At 36.1% G+C, this 24476-nt stretch overlaps 2 protein-coding genes across 3 annotated transcripts; one reads left to right on the top strand and one right to left on the bottom strand.

Moving 5' to 3' along the window:
- Positions 1-122: 122 nt before the first annotated feature.
- On the bottom strand, positions 123-13430 carry LOC127880021 (SRR1-like protein). 2 transcript variants are annotated; one of them, XM_052427235.1, is made up of 8 exons: positions 13243-13430; positions 11581-11621; positions 8574-8606; positions 6150-6259; positions 4383-4487; positions 2671-2825; positions 1854-1899; positions 123-350 (listed from the first exon to the last, which is right to left on the bottom strand). In XM_052427235.1, the coding sequence occupies exons 1-8, from the start codon at positions 13338-13340 to the stop codon at positions 165-167; spliced, it is 774 nt and encodes a 257-aa protein (XP_052283195.1). In that variant the 5' UTR covers positions 13341-13430; the 3' UTR covers positions 123-164. The 2 variants fall into 2 exon arrangements, with proteins under 2 accessions (XP_052283195.1, XP_052283202.1); XM_052427242.1 differs by having other exon boundaries at positions 6150-6293; positions 13243-13317.
- LOC127880065 (C-factor-like) lies at positions 13407-24252 on the top strand. The gene is made up of 5 exons (XM_052427300.1): positions 13407-13555; positions 13811-13862; positions 15013-15200; positions 15926-16075; positions 23699-24252. The coding sequence occupies exons 1-5, from the start codon at positions 13421-13423 to the stop codon at positions 23924-23926; spliced, it is 753 nt and encodes a 250-aa protein (XP_052283260.1). The 5' UTR covers positions 13407-13420; the 3' UTR covers positions 23927-24252.
- Positions 24253-24476: the final 224 nt, after the last annotated feature.

Here is a 24476-nt window from a genome sequence, read left to right on the forward strand (position 1 = left end):
AGGTTTTCTAAGCAATAGAGCTAAAATAAATAGGTTTAAACATAAATAGTTGAAATAATGTATGGCTTGACTTGCCTTGAATATAACATGTAATACTATTGAGAAGAAATAAGCAAAGTCTCTCAAGTTTGGACCTTTATTTCATTGAAATGTGATATCATGTACTATTGTGCTTTAAAAATAATTTCTGCATCTTGTTCTGTGTAGACCGGTTCAGCATTGTCATCCCATAATGCATCTCGCACAGTGTCAAGTAAGTTGGTGGGGAAAGAATGAACACTTGTGTCATTGAATACATCAGAGAACTGGTCAGGTATGGTCAGGGGTTGCTCCTTTGTGTATGGCTGTATCTTAAATAGTAATAGATATAGCGGTATGTGACCAAAATCATGGTAAAACAAACAAGTTTAAAATGTATAATTAGATATAACCTAGAACTCAAAAGCTGTACGCTAACAGAGCTGCCCATGAGTCCATTTCATGGGAAAAACGAGTACCTGTTCATTGAAAAGCAAAGGAAAACAATGAGCATCTACACCAGACCTTTGGGTATGCATGGTAGAACCTATGAGTACCTGGTCATTGAAAAGCAAAGGAAAACAATGAGCATCTACACCAGACCTTTGGGTATGCAAGGTAGAACCTACAAGTACCTGGTCATTGAAAAGCAAAGGAAAACAATGGGCATCTACACCAGACCTTTGGGTATGCAAGGTAGAACCTACGAGTACCTGGTCATTGAAAAGCAAAGGAAAACAATGAGCATCTACACCAGACCTTTGGGTATGCAAGGTAGAACCTACGAGTACCTGGTCATTGAAAAGCAAAGGAAAACAAGGGACAAAATTGTCACAAAACCAGGTTTTCAATGTGAAAAAAAGTCTGATAAAGGGAGACAACTCAAACTGAACTAGATTGTTTATAATTAACCCCCTTTGTTTCAAAATAAATCTATTTTTAGTCGTGGTAACCTTGACCTTGGAGATATTGACGTTTTTCTTTCCTGCGACACACACCGTCCCATGATGGTGAACAAATGTGCCAAATGATTTTAAAATCGCACAATGAATGACATATTTATGGCCCGGACAAGCTCATTTATGGCCATTTATTACCTTTGAACTCGAAGTGTGACCTTGACCTTGGAGATATCGACTTGATTTTTCCGCGCTTCACACCGTCTAATGATGGTGAACACATGTGCCAAATGATTTTAAAATCTCACAATGAACAACAAAGTTATGGCCGGGACAAGCTTGTTCCGCCCGCCGACATTCGCCAATCTAATAACCAGTTTTTTCCTTCGGAAAACCTGGTTAACAATTGGCATCATCACCAGACCTCGGATATGCAAGGTAGAACCTATCACTACACTGTGTCCTTAAACAAGGAATACCTGCCTACAATATTAACAAAGTTTTCCAGAAGTGACTGTGCATCAAGTCCTGCATGGAGATGCATGCAGCAAAAGAACAGTAAATTGCATCGTCATACTCATATAAAGCTGATAATAAGCAAGTAACGTGGGTTCAAACATTTACATCTGGGTGTAAGCCAGTGTTCCTTGAAGACCATCAATAAACAAAAATATATATGATTATGTGCAAATTAAAATGGAAACAAATTGAAGGTATAGAGACCAGCCTGATTTGAAACAAAAAAATGCTGTTTACCTTTCACCTCTTATTACAGCGTTCTCCTTGAAGACAGCAATGAGGTTATTGTGCAAGGACACACAAGGTTTTACAGGTGAACATTACATTTTGAGGGATGAACATGAAACTTTTATTAGTGAAATTGTCAATTTAGAGAGAATAAATCTACGTTAAAGCGACAATACTCGTACAACTTACATTGGCTACATATTTGGCAGTTGATTGTAGAATACGAAATGGAGTCCTGGAAAATATAAAAGCATCTCAAACACTTTTAAATGATATCAGTTTTAAAAAGTTTAATTGTCGCACAAATACAGTGGTTTTATAACTTCTGGCATTCATAATATCTAAAAATTAATCATCCTTTGTAAGATAAATAGTTTATGCTATGACCAAGTTTTAACTGATTGCATGTTAAACTGCTAAGACTGGTCTATTTTTGTGAGAAAAAAGAAGATCCACTGGTAAAATTAGTGTATTAAGGTTCTCAAATGCTTTCATGAATGGAATGATACATAATGAACAGTTACATATATTGTGTGAAATTTGTCATTTTTATTAACAAAACAGTTTATGGTTCTCATTGGACATAATTAAACTGTAGTATAGCAAATCCATAACAGACAGACCCATCCCTATAACCCACTAACAGAGGACTATTCAGGTTTGTTCAAGATGGTTTGTACAGTGTTTGGATGCAATGGCTTGGGTGACAACTGAACAGTCACATTGTGAGGAAAACAAAACTTAATTCACAAGTATCTACTTGTAACTCACACAGCTATCTTACATAAATTTTTAATGCATTTAATATCCATTTTGATTTTTTGCCATCAATTTATAGTGTTTGTGCCCACAAAGAAAATCGATTTTGAAAGGACAATACATGACAGAAAACTGACATTGATGTCACTGAAAATTGATTTTTGTTGTCATGTAATTATTTTCAATTTAAATAAATTATTTGTGAACATGAGGCAATAAAACAATGCCACCAGAAATACATGCTCACCTCTCTGTCATGGCTGTGAAGCTGTTGCCTATGACAATGATGTGCTGCAGGCCCGGGCCCCAGTTGGCCCACAGCAAGTTGTTGTATAGGGCCTTACCACAATGAGGCAGGTAGAAAACTGTCATCGCGTCAGGCCTACACATTCTCTTACCCTCCTGAGATCATAGAAAAATCTATATTTGAAACAAGGAGGTCTAAAGGGCATATGTTGCTCACCTGAGATCATAGAAAAAAAATCTATATTTGACACAAAAAGGCCTAAAGGGCCAGAGATTTGTAGCAACTTCATTGAAGAATGGCAAAGTCATCAATATGATTTATGAAATCTTAGTTTTCAGCAAAACGTTACGCCAAAATCATGACAGTAACTTGACAATGGCTATTAATATGCATAATATATTCTGTCAAAATGACTTATAGACTGTAAGACAGTTGAAGACTGTAATATACCAAATGCCATACTGTTGGTATGTTTTCACTATATATATACATGTATAGCAATCGCCCCACAGAGGGGATATGATTTAAACCAACTTGGTAGAGGACCCCCATGTGATGTTACAAGCCAAATACCAAACCTTTTGGAAATGCAGTTTCAGAAACGATTTTTTTAAGTTCTCACTACAAATAAGGGAAACAATTAACCTTCAGGGCAGTGTACATTTTAAGTCCAGGGGCATGATTTGAAAAAAAAGAGATGTGTTTGTCAGAAACACAATGCCCCCTTTTGCGCCGCTTTGAAGCCATATATTTGATCTTTTACCTTGAAGGATGACCTTGACCTTTCACCACTCAAAATGTGCAGCTCCATGATATACACATGCATGCCAAATATCAAGTTGCTATCTTCAATAATGCAAAAGTTATTGCAAAACTTTAACCAAGGTTAAAGTTTTGGGACACACACAATGAATGAATGACAGACAGACTGGCCAAAAACAATATATCCCCGATCTTTCGATCCGGGGGCATAAAAACTTGGTAGATCCCAACCTTACAATGTAAAGTGGTATATATTACACCTCTGTGCCTAGTGGTGTGAAATAACAAAGATATTAAAAATTATTTTGCTATAAGAGTCTACATAATTTATGTTAGCCCTGGATTATAGCCATTTCAAATATCATGGGTAGGATTTGAACAAACTTAGTAGAAAACCAATAAGCAATGCTAAACACCAAATAATAAACTCCAGACCCTTGCAATTTCAGAGATTATTCAAGATTTCATTTTTCAAATCTATTTGACCAGTAAGCTCTTATGACAAACACATGCAACCTCCCAAAATGATGAGAACAAATTTGAAAGAGGCTTGTCCACGAATCATTCCTGTGCAGTTTCATTAAAATTTGTCAAGGGTTTAATGAGCATGTCCTTAGAAGGTTTATTCACATCTAGTACATACAGACCATGAATATCCTAAAAGCTATGTGCTCAGGAGAGATTATAACAAGAAATATAAAGAAAACAATGCCCAATAATGTTCATCTGACATAGTGCTCTGTTTATCTGTATGTTGAAAGTCTTTGGTAAAATATAAATTTTTTTAATAACAATATAATGAACATTGTCTGTTTTACGAGTGTATGATTTACTGTAATCTTATTCGATTCCAATTATTCAACAAATATGACATCCAGTCCATTTTCATATAAAAAGACTGTTAAAAACAAACTGTAAATAATATAAGACTACAACCAAAACACTCCAACCTCATTTGTCATCAGAACAGTGAAGCCAAGCTCTTGAAGCAGGGTGCGTTCTTCAGTGATAAATATCGGATCATACACTTCACAATTCCTGAATGGCACTTTGCTCTGAAATCAATGGAAATGCAAACACTCAGCACATTCACCTGACCTCAGTTTGACCTTTACATTAACATAATTTTAGACTTATTCAATGGATCAATTAATGAAAACTGACAAGGCTTCCAATGTTTCTTGAACAAAGCATATCGTTTTTATATAAAGTAAAATTAATTTTGAAACACAATGAGATATATTGATTTTGGGTCCCAAGTGATACATGTATACAAAATGAGTATATAGGTTTGATTTAGGTGTATGCCTATAATTCCTAAATGCAAATGCATAAGTTATGCAATAATTTTTTATAATACAGATAATTCTTTTTTCAAAACTGATCAATGAGATATAACAGTCTGCTAAAGTAATGATCATTTATTGCAATACTAAGTGTCGTTCAAAGCACAATAGTGCCCATTAAGGCAATTTACACATTCAAACGATTAGTGAAAAAAATTAACTTAGGACAACACATTACTCAGCAGGAAAACAAGTTTGTGTGTGTGTTAGGTCTAAGATAATTACGCTATGTGGAAACAATCTTGATACTAGACAATTACAATTATGTTTTTCCTATTTGTATCTTGAGACATTATTTTCCATAAGCAATAGAACAACTTATTGTAAAGGCTGTGATTGTGAATATATATAAATGTAAAAGAATTGAATGGAAAAAAACCCGACCATTTTTTGAGGAATAACGCACTCAATACCAGTTTACTTCAATAAGCCCCCAAAACACTATGATTTGATTATATAATTAGAAATTAGAAAATATTATTAGGTTGAAGATCAAACTGGATCACAAATGAAGGTAGTCCAAATGATAAGACGAAAGAGTAAAGTGAAGGTAAACATCCATATGAGTGTCTTTTGATTTTGAATTAATACATATAAGACAAATATTATACACTTAAGAATTTTTTCATGTTTTTTAAAGCACTATTTTAATGAATCATCTAAATTACTGTGTATGTGTAATGATGATTTTTTGACGTTTTTTAAGCACTATTTTAATGGATCATTAAAATTTCAGTGTAAGTAAAAATGGTTACTAATTCCATGTTAAGTGATATTCCATACATGATGCGGGATTCAAACTGTCATCATACATATCATCTTGTTAAATATAAGTCCTATATTTATGGAAACATTTGCAAAACAAAATTAAGAGGAAATAAGGTCCATGATAACTTACTGATGAGCGAGGACCTATTTATATTTATTTATTAGCAAGAACCACTCAACCCTTTCCCCCATAAGAAGCGAAGTGAAAATGGCTTTTGCAACCAGCATAAAATCAGAACAGCCTGCGAGTAGCTCGCAGTCTGTTCAGGCTTTAGGCTGTTTCCTGCTCATCAGTATCTATGGGTTAGTAAAAAAAAGGTCTTTAACTAAATGTAACTTTTTAAGAGATCACACATCCGTCAAAATATGTATCTAAGTGGTATAGGGTTAAAAATATGGTGGTGATTCCTAACAAAAGTATCTTTTTACTTCTGCTTCTATGTCTACAACCACTAATATTACTGCTACTGCTATTACTATAACTGTTGCCACCACCACTGCCACTACAACCACCACTATTACTTCTATTACTACTGCTACTATTTCTATTACTTCTAACACTACCAGTAGTACTTCTACTACTATTACTACTACTAGTCCCACCTGAAACTTATCTCTGAGAGCCGTCATCAAGGCCAGCTGGTAGCGAGCAATGTGAGCCTCCACAAAGCTACCCAGGCCGTAACACACCATGTCAACATGTCTGCCAGACCCTGTAACACACCATGTCAACATGTCTGCCAGACCCTGTAACACATCATGTCAACATGTCTGCCAGACCTTGTAACACAACATGTCAACATGTCTGCCAGACCCTGTAACACATCGTGTCAACATGTCTGCCAGACCTTGTAACACACAATGTCAACATGTCTGCCAGACCCTGTAACACATAATGTCAACATGTCTGCCAGACCTTGTTACACACAATGTCAACATGTCTGCCAGACCCTGTAACACACAATGCCAACATGTCTGCCAGACCCTGTAACACACCATGTCAACATGTCTGCCAGACCCTGTAACACAACATGTCAACATGTCTGCCAGACCCTGTAACACATCATGTTAACATGTCTGCCAGACATGTTTAAAAAAAAATCTGTTTGTGTGTGGGGGGTGGGGGTGGAGAGGGGGAATAATGTGGGGGTGTGGTCATTTATTAGATGATATTTAAAAAAAAAACAAGGGCTGTTTGTAAAACATGCATGCCCCCAATATGGGCTGTCAGTTGTAGTGGCAGCCATTGTGTGAATACGTTTTTTGGCACTGTGACCTTGACCTTTGACCTAGTGACCTGAAAATCAATAAGGGTCATCTGCGAGTCATGATCAATGTACCTATGAAGTTTCATGATCCTAGGCATAAGCTTTCTTGAGTTATCATCCGGAAACCATTTTACTGTGTCAAGTCACTGTGACCTTGACCTTTGACCTAATGACCTGAAAGTCAATAGGGGTCATCAGCGAGTCATGATCAATATACCTATGAAGTTTCATGATCCTAGGCGTAAGCGTTCTTGAGTAATCATCCGGAGATCATTTTTCTTAGTTGAGTCACCGTGACCTTTGACCTAGTGACCAGAAAATCAATAGGGGTCTTCTGAGAGTCATGATAAATGTACCTATGAAGTTTCATGATTCTAGGCAAAAACGTTCTTGAGTTATCATCCAGAAACCATTTACTATTTTGGGTCACTGGGACCTTGACCTTTGACCTAGTGACCTGAAAATCAAAAGGGGTCATCTGACAGTCATGATCAATGTACCTATGAAGTTTCATGATCCTAGGCATAAGCGTTCTTGAGTTATCATCCGGAAACCATTTTACTATTTCGGGTCATCGGACCTTGACCTTTGACCTAGTGACCTGAAAATCAGTAGGCGTCATCTGCGAGTCATGATCAATGTCCCTATGAAGTTTCATGATCCTAGGCATAAGCGTTCTTGAGTTATCATCCGGAAACCATTTTACTATTTCGGGTCACCGTGACCTTGACCTTTGGCCTAGTGACCTGAAAATCAATAGGGGTCATCTGCATGTCATGATCAATGTACTTATGAAGTTTCATGATCCTAGGCATAAGCGTTCTTGAGTCATCATCATGAAACCATTCTACTATTTCGGGTCACCATGACCTTGACCTTTGACCTAGTGACCACAAAATCTATAGGGGTCATCTGCGAGTCATGATCAATGTACCTATGAAGTTTCATGATCCTAGGCCTAAGCGTTTTTGAGTTATCATCCGGAAACCATCTGGTGGATGGACGGACATACAGACCGACATGAGCAAAACAATATACCCCCTCATCTTTGAAGGGGGGCATAAAAAGGGAAAAAAAGGAAAAAAATAATTTTTTTTAGGGGGGGGGATTGTGGGGTGGGGCATGGGGGATGGTTTGGGTGTAGTCCATTGTGGTATGTCAGGTAAGTGTTGTTTTGTCAAAGTATGAATCAAATCTGATCACAAATAAAGAAGTTATGGCAACTGTCAAAATGCCAGTCAGAGTTACATAACTTTGCCTGCACAGTCCCCTTATGATAGTTAGTAAGTGTTGCAAGTATGAAAGCAATAGCTTTGATACTTTAGGAATAAAGTGGACACAAAACTTAACAAAAAAATTAATTTTCTAAGTATAACAAGAGCTTGTCACAGTAGTGCCAAATCCCTGCCAAAATGTGTTTGCTTACATGACAACCTTTGTTTTAGAGAGTAGAATAATATTTGTAAAACATGGCACCTGTGTCATCTATTTATATTTCAAGGATCAATTAGTTATATACTGTTGGAGTTATGCTGTAGAGAATAAAATATATAGAAATGAAAGAAAGGGAGGTAATTAAAAAAGAAGACTATAAACAGTTACTGTTCTTGATCACTGTATTTTTTCCATAAAAAATGGAGTAGTATAGCTCTCATTTTTCTTCGAAAAGTCAAGCTAAAATCTCTAACATAACATCAATTCATACAACATTTTTTTTTATGGGACTTATTATTGACATTAGTGAGAAATATACACATACCACAACTGGCTTCTAAATATGGCAATAAGCACTCTGAAAAACAAGATCAATAATATCTTACAAACAATAATTACAATGTATGTAACGTTTTAAAGCATCACATTTTTTTTAAAGAAAGGACAACTTGAAAACATTTTCTTAGATAGTATTATTTCATATTATATCTTTACTATAAATATTGAAAACAATCATAGTATCAATGTGTATTATTACTTGCTTTATATAAAAAAGAATAGGAGAATACACACACTGTTTGATTACAGGAAATTCTGACTTGAAAAATGTTTAAGCATTTTAGTAAATTGACTGCAATTGGTAGATTGTCATGGGCACTTTCTGTTCATGTATACATTTTGACATGAATTAAAAAGTGGAAAAATTCATTTTATTCATTAAGGCCAAATGAAGAAAAAATTTCTCAACATTTCATTGAATATTTACACACAAAAAAACAATGCCAAAATCTGAGTTGAACAACTACGCAAAATAAAATGCAACAATTGTCCCCCAAGGATATTTGCATTATAATTTTCCTTAAAGAAAACAACAAGAGGGCCAAGATGGCCCTAGTTCGCTCACCTGATAGGAGTCGGTTCATTCAATCTTTACCAAATGTCAAACTTGACCTAGATATTGTCCAGACAAACATCCTGGTCAAGTTTCATCATTATTTCATCTGCAAGTCATGATCAATATACCTATGAAGTTTCAAGATCCTAGGCGTAAGCATTCTTGAGTTATCATCCAGAAACCATTTTTCTAAGTTGAGTCACCGTGACCTTGACAGCCACTGTGTGAATACGTTATTTGGCACTGTGACCTTGACCTTTGACCTAGTGACATGATAATCAATAGGGGTCATCTGCGAGTCATGATCAATATACCTATGAAGTTTCATGAACCTAGGCATAAGCGTTCTTGAGTAATCATCCAGAAACCATTTTACTATTTCAGGTCACCGTGACCTTGACCTTTGACCTAGTGACCTGAAAATCAATAGGGGTCATCTGCGAGTCATGATCATTGTACCTATGAAGTTTCATGATCCTAGGCATAAACGTTCTTGAGTTATCATCCAGAAACCATTTTACTATTTCAGGTCACCCCGACCTTGACCTTTGACCAAGTAACCTGAACATCAATAGGGGTCATCTTCGAGTCATGATCAATGTAGCTGTGAAGTTTCATGATCCTAGGTATAGGCGTTCTTGAGTTATCATCCGGACACCATTTTACTGCTTTGGGTCACCGTGACCTTGACCTTTGACCTAGTAACCTAAAAAATCAATAGGGGTCATCTGCGAGTCATGATCAATGTATCTACGAAGTTTCATGATCCAGGCATAAGTGTTCTTGAGTTATCATCCGGAAACCATTTTACTATTTCGGGTCATCGTGACCTTGACCTTTGACCTAGTAACCTAAAAATCAATATGAGTTATCTGCGAGTCATGATCAATGTACCTATTAGGTTTCATGATCCTTGGCATAAGCGCTTTTGAGTTATCATCTGGAAACCATCTGGTGGACGGACGGACCGACATGAGCAAAACAATATACCCCCTCTTCTTTGAAGGGGGGGGGGGGGGGGCATAATGACAAAACTTCCCCCCTCCCAGCAGCCATGTTATTCAACTGACCGGAACCATTTTTGAACTCAACTCTCGTATCAAGGAAACAAATGATCTGAGCAAATTTCATGAAAATTGGGCCAAAAATGTGACTTCTACTGTGTTCACATGTTTTCACTATATACATATAGAGAAAAATGCCCCGCCCACTGGCCAGGCTTCCTGAAAAGGCCGGACCGCCGGTCTTGTCCGGCAAAATTCTTTATGGTCTGGCGAAATTTCTAATATCGCCAGTCCTTGTGACAGGTAAAAAAAATTGTGACTAAATACCGAAAAGTCTAATACTTGCCAAAAGAACGAAAAACACTCCATTAGAATCCCTCTTTTTGTGAATTTCGAGTCAATCAATATGTTTTGTGACGTATGTTGAAACGATCCAATACGGTGCAAGTCTTCTAATCAATGTGTAGTCATGTTTTGTTATTTTGTTTTGAGTCTGACTATAATTTAAAGCTGTTGTCCATCATACACTCTAATCACAAGAACACGCAAACGTTTTGTTTTACTTTATCAGTGTACTTGTACACAGGCTGCACATTGCAATAAATATGAGTTAAACGTTACTTTATTCTTCAATTATAAACTCACGCTGTTCGGTCAGGTGAATTTTTGTCCGGACAGGCAAACTTTTCCATCAGCCTGTCCGGTTGACAGGCACTTTTTGGGACTTTTCAGGAAGCCTGCTGGCAGCCATGTTTTTTCACCAATCCCAACCATTTTCAAACTCCTCTGAGATATCAATAAAACCAATGTTTTGACCAACTTTCATGATGATTGGGCAAAAATGGTGACTTCTAGAGTGTTTACAAGGTTTCTCTATAGCCAAATGGGGAAAACTGCCACTATATACATATAGAGAAAGATGCGCCGCCCACTGGCGGCCATGTTTTTTCACCGATCTCGACCATTTTCGAACTCGTCCGACACATCAATTGAACCAATGTTTTGACCAACTTCCATGATGATTGGGCAAAAATTGTGACTTCTAGAGTGTTTACAAGGTTTCTCTATAGCCAAATAAGGAAAACTGCCCCGCCCACTGGCGGCCATGTTTTTCAACACACAGGAACCACTTTTGAACTCAATCAAGTTACATGAAGATTGAACATAAAATGTGACTTCTACAGTGTTTACAAGGTTTTACTTTTTTTTTTACCTAGTGACCTAGTTTTTGACCCGGCACAACCCAGTTTCGAACTCGGCCGAGATTTTATTGGGGCAAAGCTTTTGACCAAGTTTCATGAAGATGGGACAAGAAATGTGGCCTCTAGAGTGTTTACGAGCAAATGTTTACGGACGGACGGACATACGACGGTCAAAGACCGGTCAGAAAAGCTCATCTGAGCAATCAGGTGAGCTAAACAGAAATCGCATACCATTCAGCTCTGTGAAAATACTTGTAGACTTAAGTTCCCATCTGTAAAAGATGAAAAATACCAAAAGTCAGTATATGTTTAAATGTTGATTATTTCTTCTTTTTTCTTTTTTTTTTAAAGAAAATATATTAATTGAATAAAACTGGATAAGAGACAGAGGGAGAAAGGCTGTACAAAGGATTTCATGATAAATTGCCAAACATGATATGCGGCTGGTCCAGAATCGAACCAGCAATCCTCTGATTTGTAGTCTGATTTGGCCTGGAAAGGGCGAAATGCCCCGTGCACATGTGATTAGGTCATTTGTTAGATGCATACATGCGATTATTGAAATATTACTGTTAAAAACTCAAGTGTGTTTGTTTTACATAAAATAGATTTGAATCAAGGTTGTAATTATTATTTTTTATTATATTTATTGGAGTGTGTCTCTAGAAGTTAGTACAGGTTTTGAATTTCAGCCACATAATGAATAAACATTACATATATATTTCTATATTGACTAATCCCACAACAAAGTGATCTACAACGCTTTGCCCATTATGTAATTTCTCTACAGTGACTGCTTAGATCTACCAGTAAAAGCATTGTACGTCATACTAACAATACTTTTAAGCAAGCAGCAAATATGGAACACCTTGACATCTATATACCAACAGGATTGTTTGTTTTGTGTTAATTTAAGTCATGTTTCTTAGGTTGCTCTCTAACAAAACACAATGTTAGATACATAACAAGAGATTTTTAAGAAACTTGACTAAAATTACCGCTGCATGACTTAATCACAGGAACAGCATCAATGCCTATGGGCTATGGCGAATATCAAGGGCACATAACTCAGAAATAAATGGATGAGAATTCTGTCCGGCACATCTACGACAAAGATGTCAGTAAAACAGTGACCTTTGATTCCCATTGAGTTTTTTCTTAAATACCACATGCTCTTTTTAGAAAAGGTATGGTTAATTGGTTATGAGTATCTCTATCATCCGTCTAAAATGTGTATATGACTCATATTCGCGGATATGCAAGAAAAGTGCTAATATGAACAAATACAGGCAATATTTATGCGTTTTTTTGCAGTTTTTATGAACAAATCACTGTTGAACTAAAAATTCACAATATATAATCAATCTGTTAAGACTGCCGCAAAATATAGCAATTTTATAAAAGCGGTGTTCTGACTGGTCGTTCATATTCGCGGATATGAATTTGGAGTTACTGAAATTAAAATGCCCATGAAAAACGCTTTTAAATTCATTCGATTGTAACATTACATATGAGCTACGTGTATTTTTGCCACTGAACGATTTTCATACAACAAAAATAAAGGCAAATACATTTAAAAAGCAGTTGTCTATTCATATCCTCACTTTTAAGTCATATCTGTGGATATGAGTCATATACGCAGTTTAGTCGTACCCAGGATCTCTTTGAGCAAAAGTTTGACTTTTTTATCATTTATTGCTTTTACATTGAATTTGTTAAGAAAATCTTTAAGTATATTGTAACCTACATTGCCAATGTCAAACTTCGAGTATAGTGGTTTTATAATCAGTATAAATTGTGTATGTTACCTATCGACCAGGTCGCGAAATCCTATAACAATCATTCATTATTTTTGAAATATTGTTGGCCGCAACATGCTTCACTGTAACCTACCGAATATCATAAACTGTTTTCAGAATTCGCTCTACATTAGCAACAACCGTCTTCTTTTTATTTGTTTTTCGTGATTTCACTATCTGAAACTCGTCCATAGTTGATGTTTGATAACCTCGAAAATAGGTGGCACAAGAAAACCTAACACGAAAGGTTAAGAAATAGTACGTAAGTCACTATGTTGTCCCCGAAGATTGTTCTGATTACTGGTGCCAACAGAGGGATTGGTCTGGAGTTTGTCAAACAGTTCCTTCTTCTCAAGTCGCCACCAAAAGTTCTTTTCGCTTGTTGCAGACAGCCGGACACTGCAAAGGTATATTGATGAGCTACGTTTAGTAGTTGTTCGGTTGTTAACATTTTCGGATATAATATGTATATGAAATCAAATTAAACGCATACCACAGATTTACAGAAGTAGATGAATAAGGTACAATATAGATGGAAAGTCGAATTTGATTTCGCCAAAATAATAATGCACTTTAATCTAAGATTCAAAATAACAATGATTAAGGGGGGAGGGCTTTAACAAACTGTGTGTCATTTTGTTACACTTGAAATATATTTTCAGGATTTAAAAGGGTTAGCCACAGGAAATCCGTCAGTGCATGTCCTGAAGTTAGGTATGATACAACAGTCACTAATTCAACCATAACAGTTGCTTATTATCACTAGACAGTCCATACAATAAAACCTTTTGCTTTTTCTACATGCTCAACAGGGCAGTTTGAAAACACTAATATGATATACTATTACCAATTGTACATGTATGTCTTAAAGGGCCTTGCTCACAGATTTGTATGTCCCCCACCACTATAGTGGGGGACATATTGTTTTTGCCCGGTCTGTTGGTTTGTTTGCATGTTTGTTTGCGTCAAACTTTAACATTTTGCCATAACTTTTGCAATATTGAAGATAACAACTTCATATTTGGTATGCATGTGTATCTCATGGAGCTGCACAAGGTCAAGATCTTCCTTCAAGGTCAAAGGTAAAAAAAACAAATCACAGGGAAGTAATAAGCTTTAAAGGGAGATAATCATTTGAACCTGCCAAATGATATTTTTTTTAAACTAAATCAAAGTGGCGCATTAGGGGACATAGTGTTTCTGACAAACACATTTCTTGTTCATATTTAAAAAATGTGTTTACTAACAAACCTCTACTGCTTGATTAGTCGAAGCTAATTACAACAGCAAGTAAAAAAATATATTGATAAATACTGACATTGAATTACAGGATTTGAACTCAGACCCTCTTAAAGCAAAATGCACTATCTCAGAACCACATTTCTTTTTTATGATCAATATTATAAATGCTGGGCCCTCTCTTGCCACCAGGGGAAGCCACCCACATCCCTCATGAGGGGGAATTTCACGTCGTTTTGGGCGAAAAGGGGAATTTAGAAGATCTTTTCACCAACCATTCAACACCTAAAATTGCTTTATTTTAATGTGATTTACATAAATATACATTTAATCAAAGGTTAGTAGCATGATACCAGCTGGCAACATAGGTATAAAGTATAAAAAAAGAAGATTTTTTTTGTTGGAGGGGGGATTTTTAGCTGAAAAGGGGGAAAAAAGAATACTTTTTTCATGGGGGAAGCCGCCGATATTCGGCGTAAAAAGTGCAAAACATGGGCCCTGAAATGCTTTAAAAAGCATGTGAAAATCTATGACAATTTTTCTGAAAATTATTATTTTACCAAACTGTGGACAGGTATCTTTAAGCTATATTCAATAGCAGCTTTATCATAAAATTGTATTGCAGATGTGTGTGATCAATCTTCAATTGATAATGCCAAGAAATTTGTGGAGTCGAAATTGCAAGGCGAGGGGTTGAATCTGCTCATCAATAATGCTGGAATCATCGATCGCACCAACATATATGAGGCCAGTCGTGAGGAGATGGCAAAAATATATGAAACCAATGCCATTGGACCACTGATGGTGGTTCAGGTTAGTGTATTTGAATGCTTATACAGTTTTAAATTTCTTAAAGCTGAAACATCAGTGTTTAAGGCACAAGCGAACTGTTGAAGTATAGCTAGACATGTACGTATATTTGTGTGTGTATTGAAAGCCTGTATATATCTTATAAGGTAATGGTTGGCTATACAATCCTTTATTTAAAAAAGAAGATTCTTAATCTTTGACACAAGTTTAGTTCATATTGGTTTAAAATCATATTAATTTTTATGTCCTTTTTGGACATTTATGATTGCTGAAATGCATTATATGGTCTGGTCTTTAAACAGTCAGGTAACAAATGTGGCCTCTTCAATGAAAAACAATTTATATTTCATGATAATGTTATTGAAAACATTGACATGAATAAATTCCTACTTATCTTTTAGTTTGCCTAATAGTCACACCTTTAGACTTTGTATAAGCCTACAAATGGCCAGTTGTTCATGTTAATAATTCTTCTATAATTTAGTCTGTTTGTAACCCAACATTTAAGGGCATATTTGAACACATGGTTTAGCAAAATATTGTACACAAAAGCTGAAGAGGGTGTGTTTTCATTGTTCACATTTTAGCAAATTTTGTACCTGGCAGTTTTTGTGTGAGTGTTTTAATGTTTTATTATTTGAAATATTCATTGTTATAGCTGTGTTTCATGTTTTTTTGTCAATGTCCAAAACTGTATTCAGTGCTGAAATATTTTCTCTGTGTTGAAGAGCTTCTTACCCCTGTTGAAGCAAGCAGCAAGAGCCGACTTCTCTGCTCCAATGTCATGCAACCGTGCGGCCATTATAAACATATCAACAACCCTTGGATCCATTTCAGAAAACTCTTCCAGCGGATATTACGGATACAGAGCATCTAAGGTATGTTATTAAAAATGCCTTTAAAGCAGTGACATTTTTTTGCTACGATTTTGTTAAAATTTCAGATACTTCTTGTGTTCTTGAATCAGGCTGCTAGAATAGCCCTGTCTGTCCCACTGTCATGTAACAGAGCGGCTATTATCAATATCTCAACTTGTAATGCAACTTTAGTTGAGTTTAAACCTATTTATTTTAGCTGGATTGCATCGAAAGCCTCAGGCTTATAAAAAGGCTCTGAAGTCCGTTTCCTGGGCCTATAACCAGTACTTGGTGTCTTTGCGGAAGATCTAGAGAACGCTCTTCGAGTGGGGATCGAACCCGTGACTTCCAGATTGCTAGGCAGACACCATATCCATTATGCCAAGTTGAAAGCGACCTTAGCGATTATTCATAGGTTGAAGATACCGATGTAAGCCTCATGGTAACAAGATAATTTTTAGAGATTTTTTTTTTTCATAAAGTTTAAGTTTTCTTAAGTTCTAAAAACTTATAGAACCTTTACATGTTATACCCCTGCAAATGAATTTTGACATTGGGTATATTGCAGTCACGCTGTCCGTTGGTTTGTTGATTTGTTGGTAGTTTTAAGGTGTTTTTTGGTAACTACATTAACATTTCTAAGGCCATAGAAATGTTTTTTTATTTTGAAAAAAAAATCCGTAAAAAAATTGAGCCGCAAAATACTGAGGACGAACCAGCTGAATTTGTTCAAACATAGAGAAGTGCAAATCTGCAACTCGATGTCTCTGAGACGCTTATCGATTTTTAACGGTGCACGAGCGTCGTCAGGGGTCGTCGGAAATTTTAATTAGGGACCATACCGCCCATGGACCATACGGCCCAGACCATACCACAGGTGGAAGTAACGTACCCTTGATAGTATTTTTTTGTTATTTATTTTTTTAAGAGCCCAATATATTCAAATAAATACATAAAATCATGTTTAGTGAGAAAAAAATTGACAAAGAGCCGTGAAAAAAATCCCCACCCTCTGATATTGTTATGATTCCAATATCAGAGGGTGGGGATTTTTTTTCATGGCTCTTTGTCAATTTTTTTCTCATTAAACATGATGTTATATATTTATTTGAATATATTGGGCTCCTTAAAAATATATATATGAAAAATACTATCCTGGGTACGTTACTTCCACCTGTGGACCATACGGCCCAGATTAGCGGACCATACGGCCCAGATTTGCGGACCATACGGCCCAGATTTGCGGACCATACGGCCCAGACCATACGGCCCAGATTAGCGGACCATACAAAACATATTCAAATTAATTATCATTTCGTGTTCATCTTCATTTTTTTGTATTTATAAATATACTACAACCAAAAGTTAATTTAATTACATTTATGACTACATACTTGTTTAAATTTTGAACATGTGCGGACCATAGGGATCAGATTTTCGGACCATATGGAACATGTCAAAATTAATATTCATTTTGTGTTCCACTCCTGCATTATTGTATCAATAAATTTAATAAAATATTAAAAGTTTTGTAATAACAGTAATGACAGTATACTTATTTCAATTTGAACATTTGCGGACCATACGATCAGATTAGTGGACAATACGGCCCAGATTAGCGGGACATACGGCGGACTATAAGGCCCAGATTAGCGGAACATACGGCAGAATATACGGCTCAGATTAGCGGACTATACGGCCCAGATTTGTGAACAATATCAAACCTGTCTGAATTTATATTTATTTTGTGTTTCACTTCTTTCAATAATGTATCAATAAATAAATTGAAATAATTTAGTGGCTGTAATGACATTAATTACAGCACACTTTTTTTTAAATTTGAACATGTGCGGACGTACCATGTCTTAATAAGTAAGTATTAATACAAAAATGATATTGCAATCAACAATAGCTGTTCAATAACAAAATATGGATATATGTTTAAATACCTTTATTGACAAATGTCTGTAAAAAAACATTTATAACAATTATGGATGATCTATATACAAACGAATGTACATGAACAATCATTTATAATATACAAGCAAACAAACAAACGTACACAAAAATTTACACTCAACCGATTGCACAGGTCCATATAATCTACAACACTCATTCAGAAACTCACTGTACATATCTCTCTTTATACAAAGGAATGTTCAAGAACAAACATAACATACAAGTCAACTAACAATCAGACATTCCACTCAATTGCTCACACGGGTCCATTCAATCTACAACGCTCTTTCAGCAACTCACTGGTACACAACTCTCTATATATACAAACGAATGTGCAAGAGCAAACAATATAATAAAGACGTGCTCACTCTATTAGTGTATATTATTCATTAGTGTAATTATCAACATCAATCAATATTTATGTTAAAAATAGCGTACCAGATATGCAAACATAAGCTGTTGTTGTCTACAATTATACCGATTAACACATTTTACCTTTAATTGGTACTTACAGACGTGTTAATAAATTAGGGTACATTATCAATTACTGTAATAGATAAGATCAATCAGTAGGTGTCATAAATAGGGCGTATCCACTATGCAAACGTACCAGTCACTTATTTGAGTGTCATACCCCTATTGGAATTTTAAAATATATGTTTGACTGCTCAACTTCATTAAATAGGAATAAACATGTGTTGTCTAAACATACATTGATACAGCATGTATTGTTTGCATTTATTTGTTAATATAGAAACAGTATTGCAGTTTTTTTGTGATGTAAGCTATTTTTATTACCGTTTTCATCACGCGCCATGTATTCAATTTAATAAGTATTTTATAAATTTTTATTACCATTTTCACCACACGGCATGTTTTAAAAGTAATAAGTATTAATTTACAATTTTATTAAAATATATTCTGCCCATTAAAATGCATTTTTGCGTGATGCGTACTGCTTAAATGAATAATTGATGACAACATTAAAATGAATTTAAAATCTGAGAGTAATAATGACTATTGCAAAAATATGACACAAAAGTTTCATTTCTAGTTTTATTTATAACACATTCATAGTACAATAGTAGCACAATATTGTAGTATATTCATGTTTTTGAATAATGTACATGACGTAAAAAACATGTTGGCCGTATGGTCCGCTAATCCGGGCCGTATGGTCCGCTAATCTGGGCCGTATGGTCCGCTAATCTGGGCCGTATGATCCGCTAATCTGGGCCGTATGGTCCGCTAATCTGGGCCGTATGGTCCGCTAATCTGGGCCGTATGGTCCGCTAATCTGGGTCGTATGGTCCGCTAATCTGGGCCGTATGGTCCGCTAATCTGGGCCGTATGGTCCGCTAATCTGGGCTGTATGGTCCGCTAATCTGGGCTGTATGGTCCGCTAATCTGGGCTGTATGGTCCGCTAATCTGGGCCGTATGGTCCGCTAATCTGGGCTGTGTGGTCCGCTAATCTAGGCCATATGGTCCGCTAATCTGGGCTGTATGACCGCTAATCTAGGCCATATGGGCTGCTAATCTGGGCCATATAGTCTGGGCCGGATGGTCCATGGTCCGTATAGTCTGTATACCTAAAATTTAAGTGATCGAAGGATAACAACAACAAAATGTTTCTTATTTTGAGGTGTAGAAACGGCGTTACAACCGTAAAAGATTGGTACTGGGTGTCAAAATGTGCAGAAACTTTAACTCTTTATTGACTTAAGTATTGGAGACCCCTGAAACTTCCCATATTAAATGTTATCGTCTTCATTCACAACATCTTCATCCAATTAATACAAACTGAACTTGAAATAGTAAATGCTGTCTATTGAATGCATATCATGTTTTTATCAATGATATTTAGTCATACTGAAACAATAATGTAAAGGGTTCTGTTACAGATTTGTATTTTCTTTAATACTTTGTCTAGTCAATGTTTTGTCAAGTCGATGTTTGATTGAATGTCATAATATGTTTAACATGATATTAAAAGGGTAAAATAAAACACAATAGTCAAATTTTGATAGTGTATTTCTTTTATTCTATACGTATAATTTTACATACGTACATATAGGCTTATGCATATAAACCAGCAAATTCGTGAACATTTCATTACTTATATATAGGTCCGACACATAAAATGAAAAATAAAAATTAAAAAATAAAATCCATCCACCTGCCCCAATTTTCCCCAAAATTAGGATGAAAATCTAAGTTGGTGGATTAAAATACTGGTTATTCTACATTTCTGTAGTGATTTGATTAAAACTTGAAACTTTCCAGTGTAGATGCGTAAAATACTTTATATGTCAGTGATCCATAATAATGTTCCCTAGTTACGTTCCCTGTCCATTTTTATGTCAGAAGCATAAAAGAGTTGTAGGTTTCCTAGATGATTGAATATGTCATCATCATGAAGTTAAGATGTGCAAGACACATTTGTCACATGCAGGGATCCACATCAGGGATCTGGTTAATGTGCCCTTAATCTTACCGGTAGCAATTGGCTTGTCTGATCCGCCTCTGATATAGCTTTGCTGGGGTTTTGTGTGACAAAGCTCTAGTTATAAATACATTTTCAACAACGGGTATCTTGAAAGCTAAGAGGTACGAACTTCAGACTTTGTGAGTCGATGGGTATCATTGAAGGAAATCGAAATGCAATAGAGCCATAACTATTGCTTCCATATTCTTTTGTGACCGGTCTTTGTCCGTTGTCCGTCCGTCCATTAACATTTGTTCGTAAACACTCTAGAGGGCACATTTCTTTTCCAATCTTCATGAAACTTGGTCAGAAGCTTTGTCCCAATGATTTCTCAGTCAAGTTCGAAATTGGGTCATATCGGGTCAAAAATTAGGTCACTAGGTCAAAAAAAAGAAAAACCTTGTAAACACTGTAGAAGTCACATTTCATGCAAATCTTCATGAAACTTGGTCAAAATGTTTGTCTTAATGCTATGTTGGTTGAGTTCAAAAGTGATTCTGGTCCGTTGAAAAACATGGCCGCCAGTGGGCGGGGCAGTTTTTAGCTCACCTGATTGCTCAGGTGAGCTTTTGTGACCGGTTATTGTCCGTCGTCCCTCCGTCCGTTAACATTTGTTCGTAAACACTCTAGAGGGCACATTTCTTTTCCGATCTTCATGAAACTTGGTCAAAAGCTTTGTCCCAATGATATCTCGATAATGTTCGAAACTGGGTCATGCCGGGTTAAAAACTAGGTCACTAGGTCAAAAAAAGAAAAACCTTGTTAACACTGTAGAAGTCAAATTTCATGCCCAATCTTTATGAAACTTTGTCAAAATGATTGTCTTAATGATATGTTGGTTGAGTTCAAAAATGGTTCGGATCCGTTGAAAAACATGGCCGCCAGTGGGCGGGGCAGTTTTTCTTATTTGGCTATAGAGAAACCTTGTAAACACACTAGAAGTCAACATTTTTGCCCAATCATCTCGGACAAGTTCAAAAATGGTCCAGATCGGTGAAAAAACATGGCCGCCAATGGGCGGAGCATTTTTCTCTATATGTATATAGTGAAAACATGTGAACACTCTAGAAGTCACATTTTTCGCCCAATTTTCATGAACTTTGGTCAGAACATTTGTTTCCTTGATACGAGAGTTGAGTTAAAAAATGGTTCCGGTCAGTTGAATAACATGGCTGCCTGGGGGTGGGGGGGGGGGGGGGGGGGGTTGGGGGGTAAAGATTGAATGACGTTAGGTAAAGATTGAATGAACCAACTCCTCTTAGGTTAGCGAACTATAGCCATCATGGCCCTCTTGTTAAAGGTATTTCCCTTTGTTAATTATTACATTTAAATTATTTGAGACATCAGCTTGAAATTTCATATGGAGGTAAAAGGACGGATGAAATTTAGTGCATATTTTTCATAGGGAGGTAAATGGAGGGATGAAATTTAATGCATATTTTGCGTAGGGAGGTAAATGGAGGGATGAAATTTAGGGCATATTTTTCATAGGGAGGTAAATCGAGGGATGAAATTTAGTGCATACCATAAACTAGAGCTGTAACGATTCACCCATCATTCGATTTGATTCGATTTCGATACCAAATGGTCCAATTCGATTATTTTCGATCCGATTCAAATTAAACGATTTGCTGCTTATGATGCAAACTATTTTATGTTTGGTTTGTCCAGAGCATGAATTAATATGTTTGGTATTTGTTATTAACTAATTATGTTGTACATTTAAAGTGTTAAATTTTGAAATAAAATTTAAAAACGCAACATTGTTTTATAAGTAACAAATTTATTGAACAAAACTACCTGTTGATTTATTCTTAAATAACATCAAATGAACAATGTATCACATGTGTTAAACAGAAGAAAAAAAACAACAAGAAAAATCATGTAAGTATATAAACAACTTCCAGTTGTCTTCATAACAGAATGCACACAGTTTAGTAAACAAACCATATGGGTAACTTACGTCAACAAAACATGTTTTGCAAGTTGCCTTTGCATCAGAACCTTCGTGAAACGCGAAATGTTCCCATACTTTTGATTTCAATTTTCATGGTGTGTCTTTCGGCGTGGTTGAAGAAGCCATTTTACCGGCTGATGTAATGCTCAGCATGTTATTAATTCATTCATTCATTGGATGCCATATTGGCTATTGACCAAAAAAAGAATGAAAAGAACGTTTAGACGACGGATTTTAAGTAAGGTTTAAAATGCGGATCAATCGGGATTGATTGACCGAAATTGGCAGTATTGGTATCGAAATCAAATCGGCGGTGTTGGACCGGTTTTTCGATGTATCGAACCGAATCGTTATAGATCTACCATAAACATTGCTCCCATATTTTAGAGTTATTACCCTTCTTTTATTTTGTATGAACATTTTGTCCAGAGCATGAAGTATGTACGAGGTATCAACTTTGAACATAAAGGGTAGGTGGATCTGATACTGGTGATGTGCAGTTCTCAACAGCTTTAACCTTTGCTTCCATATCTTGAGAATTAGTTGGCTTTGTTAATTAAGTTCATTTTAACTGTGTCTATGGCATATCTTGCAAACTATAGGAGAAATCAAATTGACATTTCATTGGTCGATTGATCACAATGAAGGGAATTACAATGCAAGAGGGCAATAACTTCTGCTTCCATACTTTTACAATTATTGTCCTTGTGAATGATGGAACTTCATTGGGTTTGGAAACTAGTTCTTGAACTGTGGGGGGGGGGGTGATTTTAGACACCTCAGTGACAGTGCTATTTTTCCTAAAATTTCTATTCAATTTTCAAATAGACCTAAAAGATGTTGTAGCTTAAGCTGTTGTTATGTTTGCGAATAACTGACAAAAACAAACAAACTAGGGCTTCACACAGAACTGTCCATGACTTCTTCGAATGCTACATTTGGGGGCATTCAGGCATGACGTTTACAGTTCTAGTTATGTGCCTGCCCCAGATGAGGGGAGGGCTTATGTCTTGGCAGAAACATTTAACAAAACATAATATGAAGAACAAATAAATTGTTCTAAACAAATACATTGTTTTTGCCAACCAACTATTTGTTTTCATTGTCAACACAAGACTTGAAGGTACACTGCCTAACATCTGATATTATACATTTAGAAGCCAAATTATAGGCTTACATAGGTGACATGTGTATATGTATATTTGTTGTGGAAAACCAATTGCTCATACCTTGTGTTTGTAGGCTGCATTAAACATGATCACAACAAACATGAGCCTTGACCTTAAGGCTGAAGGTATCCTAGCAACAGCCATCCATCCGGGTTGGGTGAGGACAGATATGGGCGGGCCAGATGCCGCGATTGACACTGTCACCAGTGTGAGAGGGGTAATGGCTGTCATGGAGAAGCTACAAGGGGAGGAGGGCACTGGAAAGTATTACGCATATAGTGGTCATCAGATTGGCTGGTAGATGCCAGCTGGTAGAAGAATACTGGCCATGTTATTGTCTCCACAGTGTTACATTTCCTTGGTTATGTATGGTCCTTTTTATGTCACCAAAATAATTTCTAAATGTTTTACACTCATGTGTACCTGTTGTCTATAAGTTATAAAAATATTCTAGGAATACATGTATATTATTTATGTTAAATACTATAGTTTCAAAATAGGCAGTTCTTTGTGCATTTTCTATGCTTGATAGTCGATATATATATAATACATGATGAATAATTTTGATAAATTACACATTGTGGTCTTTATTATCTATATATATTCTTAATATAACTTTTAATAATGGATTTTGGTGTTATTATGCCCCCTTTTATGTCAGAGGGGCTATATTTTGCTAGATGTCAGTCTGTAGGTAAACCAGTTTGTTTCTGATCAATAACTTGTGAACAGATTGACAAATTGGCTTGATACTTCCCGTGTGCATTGGTCTTTGCCAGTAGATGATCCTAGTGAAATTGGGGCCACAAGGACAAAGGTCAAGGTCACTGTCACACTAAGAGTGAGAAGTG

This window comes from Dreissena polymorpha, chromosome 1 (genome assembly GCF_020536995.1).
Source record: "Dreissena polymorpha isolate Duluth1 chromosome 1, UMN_Dpol_1.0, whole genome shotgun sequence".
Taxonomy (NCBI): domain Eukaryota; kingdom Metazoa; phylum Mollusca; class Bivalvia; order Myida; family Dreissenidae; genus Dreissena; species Dreissena polymorpha.

What these genes read in the sequence shown, in the direction of transcription:
- LOC127880021 (XM_052427235.1), bottom strand. Translation starts at nt 13,340, where the DNA reads ATGGACGAGTTTCAGATAGTGAAATCACGAAAAACAAATAAAAAGAAG. An exon ending in CTCTCAGAGATAAGTTTCAG is followed by an intron (nt 4,488 to 6,149) that starts GTGGGACTAGTA and finishes CATTGATTTCAG; the next exon opens with AGCAAAGTGCCATTCAGGAA. An exon ending in CTGCCAAATATGTAGCCAAT is followed by an intron (nt 351 to 1,853) that starts GTAAGTTGTACG and finishes TTACTATTTAAG; the next exon opens with ATACAGCCATACACAAAGGA.
- LOC127880065 (XM_052427300.1), top strand. Translation starts at nt 13,421, where the DNA reads ATGTTGTCCCCGAAGATTGTTCTGATTACTGGTGCCAACAGAGGGATT. An exon ending in GACCACTGATGGTGGTTCAG is followed by an intron (nt 15,201 to 15,925) that starts GTTAGTGTATTT and finishes TCTGTGTTGAAG; the next exon opens with AGCTTCTTACCCCTGTTGAA. An exon ending in ACGGATACAGAGCATCTAAG is followed by an intron (nt 16,076 to 23,698) that starts GTATGTTATTAA and finishes TTGTGTTTGTAG; the next exon opens with GCTGCATTAAACATGATCAC.